Source organism: Chaetura pelagica, unplaced genomic scaffold, assembly GCF_000747805.2.
Source record: "Chaetura pelagica isolate M959 unplaced genomic scaffold, ChaPel_1.0 scaffold249, whole genome shotgun sequence".
NCBI lineage: Eukaryota > Metazoa > Chordata > Aves > Apodiformes > Apodidae > Chaetura > Chaetura pelagica.
This window is the reverse complement of record NW_009954538.1, coordinates 1,908,279-1,923,143: the sequence shown is the minus strand read 5'-3', so window position 1 is coordinate 1,923,143 and position 14,865 is coordinate 1,908,279. Positions and strand designations below refer to the sequence as shown.

Genomic DNA, 14,865 nt, shown 5'->3' with positions numbered 1-14,865 from the left:
CTTTAATTATTAAATGCTCTCAGGAGGAGCCAAACAGAACAAAACCTCAACTTCAACCTTCCTCTGATCAGAAGTCACTCAATTTTGCTCAAGCTCCATTCAGGTATAAAGTTCTTTCTTCTTATATCACAAGGCAGAATCGGAGCCCTTTTCCTTTCTAGATGTTGGCTGTCATACTTTTCCTCATTGTTTTTGTGGTTTTTTTCTCCCATACAGTGGGTTTTGGAAATAATAATTCGTTTCCCTTCTCCCCCTCCTGCATACCCCAAACTGGATTTCACCTTATAGATGCTATCTATGTTCATTAAGGACTGAATCACTTGCTAAAAATTGGCAAAAATACTCTAGGCCACCAAAATGCTTTAAGTTGGTTATTTTCTGCTAGTCTCTAATGTTTTTGCTAAGATTAGCAAGTGATTGGTGTTAGGAGATGCCAAATTCAGCCTGATGGAAGGAAATGTCTTGACGCCCCTGGCTGATGGAGCTCACTGACACTAGGAAATACGAGTCTAAGAGCACAGCAAAATTTTCTGGGGGGTAATGCGAACTCAGTGGACTCGTTTAACTGCAGAAAGTTAAAAAGTTTCAGGAAAGACCAGGCCAGCCAAAGGCCGGGTGGCTCGGACACCCCGTGCCAGCGGCCGGGGAGGCTACCGGGACTTAGTGCAGGGAACCCCCGAGGGCTTTTGCTCGGTTTCCTTCTTGACCCGATTCTCCCCGCGCATTCACTCCGGGGTTAAATCCCAGCCGCCCGCCCGCCGCGCCGCAGCCCCATGTCCGCGCTCCCCGCCGCTGCCGACATCAAGAGGGCTCTGGAGAACAGCCCCGAGACCAACATCGAAGATGAGTTGCCCGACGGGCCGTCGCAGCCGCGGCCCAAGAACTACCTGCTCCTCAGCATCCTCGCTTGCTTCTGTCCCGCCTATCCCGTCAATATCGTAGCCTTCGTCTTTGCTGTCATGGTGAGTAGCCCTTCGCCGGGTGCCCAGGCGACCTTCATTTTCGGGTTGGATGTTTTTGGGGGGCCACCTCCAGCTCCCCGTGGCCAGCTGCAGTGCTCCGGCTGGTCCCGCCCGGGACCTACAGGGGCGAAGCGATCTGGAGGAGCCATCAGGGTAACGGGCATCCAGTTGCCTTCTTAACACGCTGGTGCCTGCGGACAAAGTTCTGTGAGGCAGGCAGCCAGAGAGCATCAGCGGGCTCAGGCAGGGGGTCCACTTGCCTATCCCAGTGGCAGATATAAAATGCAGAGTGGAAGGCAATTCATATCAAGTTTTCCCTTTCAGGCTATGGAAAAAGAGGCTTATCCTGATTAGTGGGATTTGTTGCATCAACTAACTTGCACACTGAATTAGACACAGTGTCTGTGTGTAAAAGGAGTAGTTGGGGAGCTGAAATCAGATTTGCAATGGAAGAAATATGGTTTCTATTTCAGCTAGCCAAGTGTGATAGAAGTGCCCATTTATCCACTGAACAGGTTTTTTAGCCTGATACTGTTTGCTAGAATAGTACAAAAATCAGTAACGATTGTAGGTTTTAAACAAAAACCTTTATAAGATTGAGTATCAAGTATACCAAGAGAATAGCCTTACTCCTACAACCTGTAATTGATTTGCACAGTTGTTAATAATCCAGGGATCCCTTTAACTTCAAAACAACTGTTAGAATCTTCTTCTCAGAGTTAAAAGTTGCAGAGTCAGATCCAGACTTTTCTAATAGGATACATGATCAGTGTGATCAGTAATACTGCAATGTATTTCTGTTGTTTAGGAGCTGACAAGGGTTTAAAACATGTTGTGTATTTTCATCCTTTTCTCTGACAGCCAGGCTAAAAAGGTAAGTAAATATATAGTTGTTTGTTCTTCCAGTTAAGTACAAGGAAAAAATACCTATATCTAAAATATGCTAAAGCACACTCTTTAAAAACTGGTATGATTTATCAGAAATCATATTGCTTAAGCTTGAAAATTACTTAAAGGAGCTATTCCAAAGCCACCTTCACAGCCTTTTTTGTCCAGATAAGTATTAGCTGTCATCTTTTTTCTGTTTATTTTCTTAGTTGTTAGCTATGCAATACACTCTTTTCCTTGATTTGAGAAGATTTGGTCCTGCTGATACCCGGCATCCTTCCTGTCTGTGGATACTCATGGTGCTATATAAAGTAATGAGAACTGATGACTGGGGGCTGTGAGCATCTGCTCCCTATGACAGTACTTTTACCAAAGCACAAGGGCTGCACAGAAGTTAACTGTCAAGGACAGAATTTGGCCTCTAAAGATTTTTGCACCCCATATGGAGAAATCTCTACCCGCACCCTAGCTGGAGTTGCAGGCTTTTGGAGTCAGGCTTAAGTTAACTGTCACCAGGGGATATGTAGAAACCAGGGTGGGAAGAGCACTTCCTGAATGCTAAACAATCTGTGCAGGTCTCAGCTGCCCACTCCTGAATCAATAACCTCCACTGCATTTGAATCCCTTCTGTTTCAATATCATTCTTACCTAAACCCTCTTATTTGCTATGAAAATAGTATGTCTAACTAATTTTCCACAGCCTAATTCCCCTGCCTTTTAGAGCTGCAATCTGTGACTGCTCCACTCACCTCAGCTCCAGGTTCTGCATTGTAACCTATGCTGTGTTTATTTCCACTTCTCCTAGGTTCTACATCCTCCCTCTCTTTCTCAGCTTGTTTCCTAGAGTTACTAAGGGTTAACACTGAGATATAAAAGTGGGTTATTTTCTGTTCTTACAAAAGGTACCTTTATAGTCTGCAGATCTTGCCTGAGATGTGGCAGAAGAGATACCGACTCATAAAGTGGAGTTCTTAATACATTTCCGCTGCCTAGAATGGCCCTGGAATGAAAAGTCTTGTTGGTTTCAAGAAAGGCATGGTGTTTGCTTATGTCATGACCTCTTTAAGTGCTCTCAATTCAGAAAATGTTTTCAGTCTAAAAGTAGAGTCTGTACTCTTAACACACCCCAAATTAAATGACAGTTCTGTCTTCAGTCTCTTCTGCTGCCCCATTTACAACTCCAGCACTGGTTTCCTCAGTTCTTTCTCACTTTTGGGGCCATAAACCTTACCATTTCAGATCTTACCTCCTTGAATATATTTTTAGAATCAATCTCTCCCAAGTTCTCCCTGTTGTGATAATAACCTTTTATTGTTACTTAGCTCCTCGGTGAAAGAAACCAATATTCTATGACAGGAATAGGAGGATAGCTACTAGAATGGACAATTAATGGCATCAGTGTGGTGTTACAGGAGCAGCCCCCTCAAATTAGTTGCTGGTCATGGGCTGGTGTCAGAGATGCTTGGAAGTTTTAGCAAATGGAGATCTGTTTTCCCTAGGGTCCTGGCCAGGATTCCTCCCTGTGGGATTACTGTTCTCCTCAATAGTCTTCTGCAGTTCTAGGCAGATGTCACCAGCTCTGCTTCCTGTTGCTTTTAGCAGGTATCTTGTGTTGCTGTGTGATCAGTTGGATCTCTCAACCCCAGAGGTGCCTCGCTCAGACTTCCCTTATTCTTTCTCCCATGGGTGAGACCACAGGCATCGGGTACCAAGTCAGTAGGCTCGTGATGGAGGAGACCTTTGGTGTGAGGCTGTGGCTAGATAGTCTGTCACTGAGCTCTTTGGCTCCTTGTCTGCAGGGATATCTTTTTCCCCTGCTCTGAACCCAAGGAGCACTTAGCTGGCAGTGAACTGCAGCTTGTGTCTGAGAACTGGCTCGAGTGGACTGGCTGTATCTGACTCATGGAATCAGAGCTGGAGGGAGGCTGCGGGGAGGCTGTGGGAAACCTCTGAAAAATCAATCAGTTATACGTCTAATTACCAGCACCACAATCTGATAGTTGAACAAATTTTGTTGGCTTTCCTCAGTATGTTACCTTCAACTGTCTTTATTTCAAAGATCTGTATGCCAGATTAGTCATGTAATTCTATAGAGCCTTGGATTTGTAAGAACTTAAAACAGTCTCTCAAAAGCTATTTCTTCCTGATTGATTGCTCCTGACTCCCTCTTTATGTTGACACATTTCTGATTAATCATTTGAGTGTTTCAAACAATGTATATGGTAAAGCTGTGACAATCTTGGCTCATCTGCCTCTGATAGTAGCAAGTTCTTTGACTGCATTTGTTACCCTTGGATTCAGATGCCTTGTCTGGATATTAGTTTCCCTAAGCAGAGAGAACAAGCAAGAAGATGGCAAAAATCAGGGGACAGCAAAGGATGGAACTGGCTTTCTGAGAGTTCAGCTCTTCTAATTGGAATCCTGATGAGCCATATCCAGTGTGTTGGCTTTGGTCAAGACAGTGACTAAAATAGTGACCAGTGTTCCTGTACAGCTGTACTTTCTCTTTAGCTAGAAAGTTTATTTGAAAAGTTTATTATTTATACAGCTTTTTTAAGTAGCTTGTAGGTACCTGAACATCTAATACTATATGGGGCAGCCTGTACCTGCTTTAGGATTATTAAAAGATAAGACTCAGCAGCTCTTTAAAATTATTGCCTGGCCCTTACTTTGCAAACTGCTAAGCTTTTCCTCTGCAACAACACTTTGAAACTGTCCCCAGAGACACAGAAGTCAGCACTCATTCCCATGCCACTACCCAGCCTGCAGAGCAGACTCCCCTTTTGTTGTGTTCTGTTCATCACCTGCCTGTTTCATTTGCCAAAAATCAGAGATCAAGCCTGGTTCTGAATTCCTTCCTGAGTTCCCCCTCTCCTCTTTCTTTTCCCTGTAAGTTGTCCTCACAGTGAGGAGTCATACTGAGTCAGCATGTCTTATTCTTCCTTTGGTCTGAACTAGAGAGTGTCTCTGTTCCAGGCACAGCTAAACAAAATTTGGCACAACCTGGCTCATGGAAAGCGTAGAATATGTTGACCAGAGGACCTCAGTCTGGTCTGCCCAGATTTCTAGGAGATGTGGAGGAAGATTTCTGAAGTAATTCAGTATCCTTTCTGTTTTTGCCATGAGCAGTGCTCTAGCAATGTGGAACAGAAAATGCATGTTGATAGGGATTAATAGTTTGTAGCTAAGTCAATACATTTCTGTTCATATGAGGTTAAGTAGCATCATTGTTGAACTGAGAATATATTTTATAACTAGATGTGTGTGAACATAACAAAGTTACTGAGATTGCTCAAGTAAGTAAGCAGCTGTGGAGCTGTAGCTTTGATTTAGTTTATTGACTTCATAATGAGTGAGGTATCAGAAACATGAGAAATATATGGTATTAGGTTGAAAATGAATGAAATTTATTTTAAAAGTTGGACAGACCAAATGTCACACACAGATGTTATATTCTGTATATATTGCCTAGCCCTTGGAAATAACAGATATAACATATAAGACTGTAACAGTTAATGTTGTCTATGTCTAATGTTGAAAACTGGAAGCTTGATCCAAGGGCCCTTTGAAGCAGATGGAAGTAAATGAATTTCAAAGAGCTTTTCATCAGACCGCAGCCACTCCCCCAAACCTCTTCTTTTTTTATGAATGCTAACTTATGCCATTTAATTTAAACCTCTTAACAGAGAAACTTTTGTCTCCTTCCTGTCTCTCCCAAATCCTCTTCTTTATCATTAATGCTGTTTTCCTCCTCTTCATCATGGATTTGTATTTAAATGACGTTATTTATTAAAGTGCACAGAGTTAATAATTTCTGCAGTACCTGCAGAAATCACATGGACATTCTCCAGACTTCCTAAACACATTAGTAAAATTGCCCAGAACTGCAAGCTGGTGCTGCTGTGTCTTGGTCACAACTCTGTCTCAGTCTTGAGACCACGTGTTTGAGGAACTGAGTTTAGAGTGTTTGCAGCAGCACCCTCTAGATGTCATGCAAAGTGAGACCTTTGTGGGTGGGGAGAAGAGGGCAGGATTGTCAGTGATGCTTCTCCGTGTTTCTCCCTGTAGCCACTGTCACATTCATAGTTGCTGACAGAGGCAGGAGGAGAAGACTAAACCAAGCCACGTTTCTCCCCATACCTCTGCTATTGACCTTCCCAAATGTATTTTGAGAGAACCTAAGAAAGTGCTTCTCCTGTGAACAGGACTGCTGAAAACTGTGGAGTAACTTAGGTGAGAGGAACTGTGCCAGCCACCCTTGGTAACAGGAGGCAGCACTGGTGGAGAATCAGGTGACACAATCCTATTTGACTGTGTTTTTGTCCATCTCTCATTTCCATCTCTTCCCACTTTCCCCACTGTATCCTGTAAAAGTGCCTTGTCAAATTTCATTGAGGTTGCTACTTTCCCCACTGTATCCTGTAAAAGTGCCTTAGCAACCTCAATGAAATTTGACAGCAGAGCAGAGGTATTCTTTAGGGAATGTGATATTCTTTTGGGAGATGAAATAGAGAAATATTGAGGCATGTATGCTTCCAGGAAAAGAAGAAATGCATCAGTGCTCTCTTTAAGGGTGAGAGTGCATCAGCAGCTCAGCCTTCCTTAGACACCAGAGAATAAGAACCTGCACTTATCCTTGTGATGCAATTCTAGGATTATTGGCTTCATTGCTTTGGGACTGTCTTGGCAGGAGTGATCTTACTGCAGTGCTAACACTAAGGATGCATCTAGCCCATTAACTTCTGTGTGCTCACTAATTGACAGAACACACAGATAATGTTCCTAATTATTTTTCTCCTTAGGTAAAAAGGCTCTACAACAATGGTTCGTATCTTCTAAAGTTCATTCATTTCCTGCTCTCCACAATCTCAGATCTTCACTTTGAATTAGCTGTTGTTCTGTTTTTGCTACAAAAAATTATTCATAAATAAAGCACTTTGGTAATAGCACTTGGTTGTTACTTCATCAAGTCATTTTTCTAAGGACAATCTGAATTATTTAGTCCACAGAACAGTTTGTTTGATCAGGTCCCCATCTTTCTCCCCCTGCACCTCCCGTTTCTGGGATACTTCCTGGAATACATAGGAGACATAATTCCCTGAGAAGTATGCTGGGATCACTGAATAGTGCAGTCTGATAAATCTGGACTCAGTGTCATGGTTTATGAACTCAAACTCTCTTAATCTTTTGAAATCATTCTTATTAATAATACTCTTTTAATTCTTTGATAGCATCTTATACTTGGGGAGAAGTTCCTACAACCTGTGTTAGACCCATGTACTAGAATACTTCAGTATGCTTCACTGAGTCTTTTGTTTTAAAATATAGTCTGGTTAAAAGTAATTAATTCAGAAAATCCTACTGTCTGTCTCACAAAGAACTAGAGGATCAGAGTGGTCCTATCACACCTCGCAATCTCTGCATGTAATGAATAGAAATATTCTGCTAAATCATGGGTGGACAAGGGTAAACTCAAGTCTATTGAAAGAATAATATCCATATATCTAATGCATACCTCAGGCTGTAGATCGTAATAATTATCAGTGTGTTCCAAAATGCAAAGGGACAGAATTTCTACCCATGAAGGTGGCACTCAGGTGTTTTGTTCAGATGTATTTCTTCAGTTTGCATTTTTTCTACCACCAGCAAACTACCTATTAATTCTCCAAACTTTGTTTTAAAAAGCAAAATATTGGAAAAATAGGAAATCAGTAAGAGTTTTTTCACTGCTAGTGAAGTGGCCAAGTAACAGTTCACATATACTGCAAAAGTATTTGCAGAGATAAAAGCCACTGATTTATGCAAGTGAGTGGATTAGAGTTGGTTTGACAGCTTTTTTGCTGGTATGTACAAGAAAACTACTCATGAATACAGCCATACAGCCTCACCACTGAAAAGAAAAGAGCAACAGTTGCAGTGAAATGTGCTGAAATTGAGTGGAACAGGAGCCTGGATGCCCTGCTTACCTTGGACTGTTGGCAGTGGATGTGTATTTTTACAAAGCAAATAACTCTTTTCTGAAATCCTTTCTACACTACCAGTGTGCACACAACTTAATGTTAGTTCAAAGCAGTCACATTGGGTTGTCTAGATTTCTGTGTACAAAAATCTCACAAACATTCTCTCTCTTTTCCAGGCTTTAAACAGTTATAATCAAGGAGATATAGAAGGATCAAAAAGACTGGGTCGCAATGCGCTCTGGGTGGCTGTGGCATCGATTATCATTGGCCTTGTCATCATTGGAGTCTATTGTGTAGTTCATTTCACAACGGTAAGCAAATTACTGCTGGTTCCAGCGCAGGCAGATAAGACACTAAAAAATGATCTAATAATGTTATAATTTAGAGGTGCATGCATGTTTTCTAAAAGGGCAACTTCTACTTGTTTTGCAATTTAGAAAGTTCTGTTGTCTGTGGGTAAATGTGAACAACTGTCTTAGCAGTAGTGGATTTTCTAGAAACTCTTGGAGTTCCCATAGGTTTTCCACATTTAGGCCAGTTGCTTATTGTTTTTTCTGCCCATTAGTTTCACTGTGTAAGACCATGTGAATAGAGATTCTTAGGTTTCAGGTAATAGAGTTGCTAGGTGCTAATTTTTAGTCTCATAATCTGTCCATATATTTTAACTTTGCAAGGAGAAGACAGTCAGTTACTGTTTTACTATTTGATACAAAGGTGACCATAACTATATCAAAAGTGACCACAAATGTAATTTTGACTTGGCTTGCTGTGGGTTAAGGTCCTTCATTCTCAATGCTGTGTAACTGACCAGCCTCCTTACACCTGGAAAGCCAGTGAAGAAGCTCAACAAATGAATCTTTATACACAGTGGTTACCCATATGGATTATAAGCTTATTTAGAAAAAAGGACAAAAGTAAATAGGGTATTAATATCCTTGTGCAACAATATGTTCTTTTCTCCATAGTAATGTGCACTTTCTTTTAAAATAACTGTTTTTAATTAATTTATTATTGGCTGTTTTGATTGCAGAGCCTTTCAGTGCACTGTACAAGCTTATGTATAAACTATAAACAGAGATCACCTCATCCACCACTGAAATGCAAACATCTCCAGGGAGTGGGATGGTGTAGCTGGTTAAACCTGTACAGCATTTTCAGACAAAAACTTTAAGTACGGCCATATTGAATTGCAGGGAAAATAGTGGAGACAGGGTCCATTTCTGGAGGATATTGGTGGTCGATGCCACAGAATCAGAAGCTAACTGTATATTCATTATTTTCCCATGCATTTTGCAGACATGAACCTCTCTTTGCTTCAGCTTGTGTCCAGTTTGTTCAGCCCTAACAGATGTAAAACCGAGTCACTTCAGGCTGCATGTGCCAAGTTTTGTAATTGACAGCAGCAGTAAATTCCGCTGTTTGCTTTTACTACTTACTCATCATTTCTCAGACAAGGATAGCAGCTCGGGTATTTTTCTAAGTATCAGGAGAGAAGGAGAGCCTGGGCAGTGGCAGCCAGCACTGCCCTGAAGCACTCCCATTAACCAGGGCACACTACCTGCATTTCATTGTGGGCTACATTTCATTTCCACTACAGTAAGGACCCTGTGTGCTGAGTGTGTGAAGGCTGCCTTGTGCCCACTGCCAGGTACTTGCATCTAGTCACTATTTGTAAGCACCTCCCTCTCCTCTAACCCTTAAGGAACCCAAATTTTAAAATTTGGGGGTTTTGGGGATTTTTTAAAGATAAAAATCTCTGTTAGATGGAAGCACTGTCAGGTGCCTGGGAGCCCTCAGCACTCTCGTGGAATAATAAGTTCTGTATTCAGTGAATAGGTCCTGTAGAGGTCCCATGGCCAAATGGTATCCTGAATTTTGTGAGGACTCAAGGTGTACTAGATTCACCCTGCTCTCTGGCTTTTCTCTCTCTTTTCTGTTGCCCTTCTTCCTCTCACCTGTCACTCTCCAAAGAGCCCTTGCTTTTTACTAAGTGTTTGATGGGAGCAACAGTCTTTTTTTATTCATCTGATGTAAAAATGAGTCACCAACTGATCTTTCCATCCTCCACACTTACCTTAGTCCCTTTTGTTGCCTTACTCTTGGACATTTAGGTTTTATACTAAATTAATTGTCTTTGAGTTTGTCGTGCCATTGGTGGGGAAGGTAGTGCGTGAAGTTTTGTCACATCCAGATGTATCTTTGTTATGATTATGTACTAGCAACCACTTTGCACTTCGCTCACGTGAAGTGATTGTAAATTATTTCTATGCTAACTTTTAGATATATATATATACACCTCAGTATTGGTATAGAATAGCCTTAATAGAATAATGCGACAGCTCTGTAACTGATTTATTAGATTACCATTGGGCACAGATTTGATGTTTCCATGACCTATACATGCACCCAAAAGTTAATTTAGATTTCAGCAATATGAATGAAAAGTTTGACCTTTCCAGGATTCATTACTGTGTGTTTTATCCACGTGAAATTCATCAACTAACATATTACCCAGTTGGTCCTGCTGATGTTCCTTGTGGCTTCTTTGGTCTTCAAATGATAAAGAGTCTCATTGAAAATTACCATTGGGAGTACTTCCTTTTATTTTTCCTCCATATTCCTATGTATCTCTCTCCCTAGAGCTTGTTGTTTATCATCTTACCATCCCCTTTTTAATCTGTGTTAGTACTTTATCTGTTCTCCCATGACTGCTAGAGCTTCTCACAGAGTGTTACTTGAGTCATCATAAACCCTTTGATGAATTTCAGTAGCTCGTTCTGCTTTATTCGTTGTCCTGCTGATGGTACCAAAGATGCAAGGTGTAATGAGTCTGAGGGCTGTATGAGCCTCAGGATTTCTTCCACAGTGTCCCAAGTCTGAGCTTCTAGAAAGCAACAAGCCTGAGACATCCAAGACTTTTCTTCTTGGTACAGGAACTTTAACACTGGCATGTTATCTTTAGCAAACATATATTAAGAAATATAATGATAGATAGATAGATAGATAGATAGATAGATAGATAGATAGATAGATAGATAGATAGATAGATAGATAGATAGATAGATAGATAGATAGATAGATAGATAGATAGATAGATAGATAGATAGATAGATAGATAGATAGATAGATAGATAGATAGATAGATAGATAGATAGATAGATAGATAGATAGATAGATAGATAGATCGATCGATCCAGGAATAAGGCCCACTCAACACTTGGGAACCGTCCACCTCTGCAGTCATGACCCTGAATGTAGACAAGGGGAAGCAGTCAGTTGTGTCACTGGAGTTGAGAACCTAGCAATAAAACTTGTCTGTCATGATCATTGTAAATAGTGCTTTCCTCATTATGCTGAGCAATCATTGAGCGTTGAGCTGTCCCCATTCTACACTAGGCCAGATTTATTCTTACTCCATTCTGTAACTTTTACCCTCTCCTGTCAGCCTCTCCTTCACTGCTACCTTTGCCAGGCCTAAATGCTGAATTACACATCCACTGCTTGCTCAGATGAAACTTAAACCAGTATTTGTGTCACTGCTGAGTCTAGCCCTGCATGTGTGCCCATAGGCATGTTGTACATCAAGAACTGCAGTGAGAAAAGGGAGGTGTTTATCTTCCACAGGGAAATATCACTGCAAACTGGAACAGTGCAGAGCTGTGTGCCATAGCCTGTGTGTGGCCTTCATCTGCTGTAATGTGCCTGGGTAGAGACTGAATAGCAAGATGACACTCAGCTGAGTCCTGCCTTTAGTTCTGATGTCCTTGTCTTAAGAAAGATATGGTGTACACACACACAACAAAAAAACCCCAAAAAACAGAAGGTCTGCAAGATACAAAAAAGTCTTCATATGTGGACAGGGAAAAACAGACACAATGTCTTTGGTTTGGATTAGACTAGGAATCAGTAGTTAAAGACAGTGAAATAAGGAATGATTATTTGTTGTCTGTTATGGATGAGATGAAGGGGCAGAGGTAAGAAGCTTGAAACAAGTAGGAGATACTTTGCCATGTGACATGGAATGCAGCTGTGGGACTTGGTGCTTTTGGTTGCTGTGGATACAAAATATAGAAATTAATTGAAACTGCAATGAGTGAAGGTACAAAAAAAAAAAGCTTAAATGCAAAGATGCAGATATAATGGTGGGCTCAGAAAGTTTCTAAGATGTAGACTGCCGGAGCTGGAAGGCAGTAAAGGGAGAAATAGCATCCTGGATGTAGCCTTTTCTGATACAGTCCCTTTAGGCCTTTGTAAGATGTCACTGTCAGAGATGGGACACTGCAAAGATGGCTGTTTGTGCTGACCCAGTGCCACTAGTCCTATACTCCTTCATGAAGCCTGTTAGTAGCCACTCCATGACTGGAACAGATTTGCAGTCAGCCTTCCTGTGTCTTAAGTATTTTGATCAGCAAAAGCTAAGAATTTAGTCAATGAATGAGGGCTCTCATGAGGGTTCATGATCTGTGCTTTCAGAGCAGTCTTTCAACTTTTGGAGCAGTTTTGTTCTGCTTTTTGATACAAGACACAAGATGTTTTGTGTCTTTGGATTTCATTTGAGTCCCACTGGCAAGATCCTCAACCCTTTCTTAACTGGATTTCAACAAGTCATATTCTATTTCATGCTGTCATGAGAATCGTGTTCTTATTGCATTGCTGGGTTTGCTGCATAGCCTGTTAGTCTGAAATAATATGTAGCTTCTTACAGCACATGTTTTTAGACTATCTTTAGTGTCTGAGTGGCACTTAACAATGCTGCTCAGGGCAAAACTGGAGCTCACAGTTGTTTTGCTAACCAATTGAGCTGAAAAGCATATCTTATAGAGCCCATGTCTTTTGTGTACCTCTCTAGTAGTTCTCTGCAGTCTAGGCAAGTGCCAGTGAGTCCAGTAGAAATGTGAAGAACTAGTTAGAGGTGTTAGAGTGAAGTAAAGACACAAGCTTTTCTGTAGGGCTCTGGCTGAGGTAGCAACAGTTTTGGTATGAGAAAGGGTAGCCAAAGTACTGAAGAAAGGAATGCAAGAAACTACTGCCAATGGACCGCTGCCCAAGACTTTCTTAATTCACAGAAGTTAATTGTTTTTGCTTATCTTGAACCCCAGGGCCACAGGCAGGGTAGAATTATCTTCTAGTCATAACTTATGTGAGAAGGATAGTTATGTTTGGTGACTTTGTATTTTCATGCAAACCATTATGATATTTTAATGCTTCCATAGAGCAGTGTGAACTTCTGATCCCTTCTTTAATCTCACTTGATCTAGAACTTCACCCCAAGGAAATGGAAGAAATACCACCTGTCAGCATGGCTTTGAAGGAAGGCACAGACAGGCAGGCTGTGCAGAAAGTACTATCTTATACTGTTTCATAATCAGTAGGGTCTTAGGTATATGAGCAGTAATGCAACATTGGTGATTACTGGTAGAAAGAAAAGTGTTTAAACTGGACACCAGGGACAGATGTATACATACATTTTTTTCTTACTAAGTCAGAAACAACTCTTCAGGAGGAAAAGGTGTGCAATATTATTTTTAATATCTCTGCTCTTCTTGTACTGAGACATTCAAACGCCTTTGCAGCCATTTCACTGAGTGGCTGTTTCTCTTTCAGAGACAGAATAAACTGAGAGCCAGTAAGATGACAGGAATTACACAGCCAGCCTCCAGATCTTACATTGCCAATCCTGTTCTCTGTACCTTACCATAGAAAAAAAAGTCAAGGAAGACTACCTGCCTTTTGCTGCAGGCATTGACCTGCCATTAACTGATAGAGCCCACAGTCAGAAGTCAGGGCATTCCTATTGTATTTTATTCACATTAATTCTTGGTGTCCACCTAGCCAGTTAGCTCATATTGCTGATTTTCTATCAGTAAGGGTACCAACTGATTATCTCCAATACCCTACCTCTTTTTACTGGATTTGTAAAAATGGAAGAGCCTAAAGTCCTCTTCCTGTCTATCAAACATAGTCAGTTCAGAGGCTGAGTAGTGGGCAGACACAGGTACATGCAATGTGATTATATCAGCCTCATTTCCTTAGCAAACCACATGAAAAATTCTGGTCTGGTTTCATCTGTGCATGGAGGAAATGTTCTCATAATAGAGTCTGCCCACTGGAGTCCTGAGTAGCATCCAAGAGACAATCAACAAAGGAGTTAATGCTGTCTGCCAGATATTTTTACTATTTAGTGCCTGTGCCCTAGACCCCTCTTTAAGGAGCTGATAAAAGGTAGCTGGTGATGGAGAAGATATCTCAGAGTGCCCAGCATCCAGGGACAAGCCAGCAAGATCAGTACATCTGTGGGTAATGTCCAAGACCTGCCCCCAACACAAGAATTTGAGGGACTTCTCAGATCTATCCGTGTGCAGATGCACATGAGTGGTTACCCAGTCCTTTTAAAACCTCTGTCTTTTATTACTGTTGTATTTACCAAGTTGTCAATTGTTGAAAGTATTCTTCTTGCCTGGCTTTTTTATGTACCACTTCAAGAAAGCAAAGATGTTGTTCCCCTCATTAAATTTTGTCCAGTAAAAGCCCATTTCCTGGCAATAAAAGATCCTAACTTGCATTGATTCAGGTAACCCAGTTTAAAAAACTTGATCCAGATTGACAGATGACCAGTGCCATTAGCAGCTTATCTCTTTGATTCAAAACTGTATTGAACCACTACTCTAGAGGGATGTTTGTTAAAAGAGCAAATGCCACTAATGTGGCATAATGTATCCATTAGATCTTTAGAATGAATAATTTAAACTCACAAGGCAAACTCTGTCTTTTCCTCCTTTAAAAATACATATTTCTGTGTCCTTGCAGCATGCAATCTGAAGACCAGGACTGCACTTGGAGGATATCATCATGTATATCTTGGGAGGGGAAAAAGAAGAAGAGAAGGAGACCCTTCATTCCAGACTGTTAGATTTGACCCTACAGGTCTGCAGAGGCATGTTGCTGGTGGATGAACTGATAATCCAGTTAGTTAATCAGCATGGCGTGACCAGGTTTTCCAAATAATTTATTTATAAGGAATCTCAGTATAAAGCATAATTTTCTCTTTTACCTGA

General features: G+C 41.1%; 1 protein-coding gene across 1 annotated transcript in view; it reads left to right on the top strand.

Annotated features, from left to right (window-relative positions):
- The first annotated feature begins 773 nt into the window (after positions 1-773).
- Positions 774-14,865, top strand: part of TMEM233 (transmembrane protein 233) — a 23,778-nt gene continuing 9,686 nt past the window's right edge. Inside the window, exons 1-2 of the mRNA XM_010004872.1 lie at positions 774-962; positions 7,987-8,121. Of these exons, the coding sequence (XP_010003174.1) occupies positions 774-962; positions 7,987-8,121 (324 nt within the window). The remainder of the gene's footprint in view (positions 963-7,986; positions 8,122-14,865) is intronic.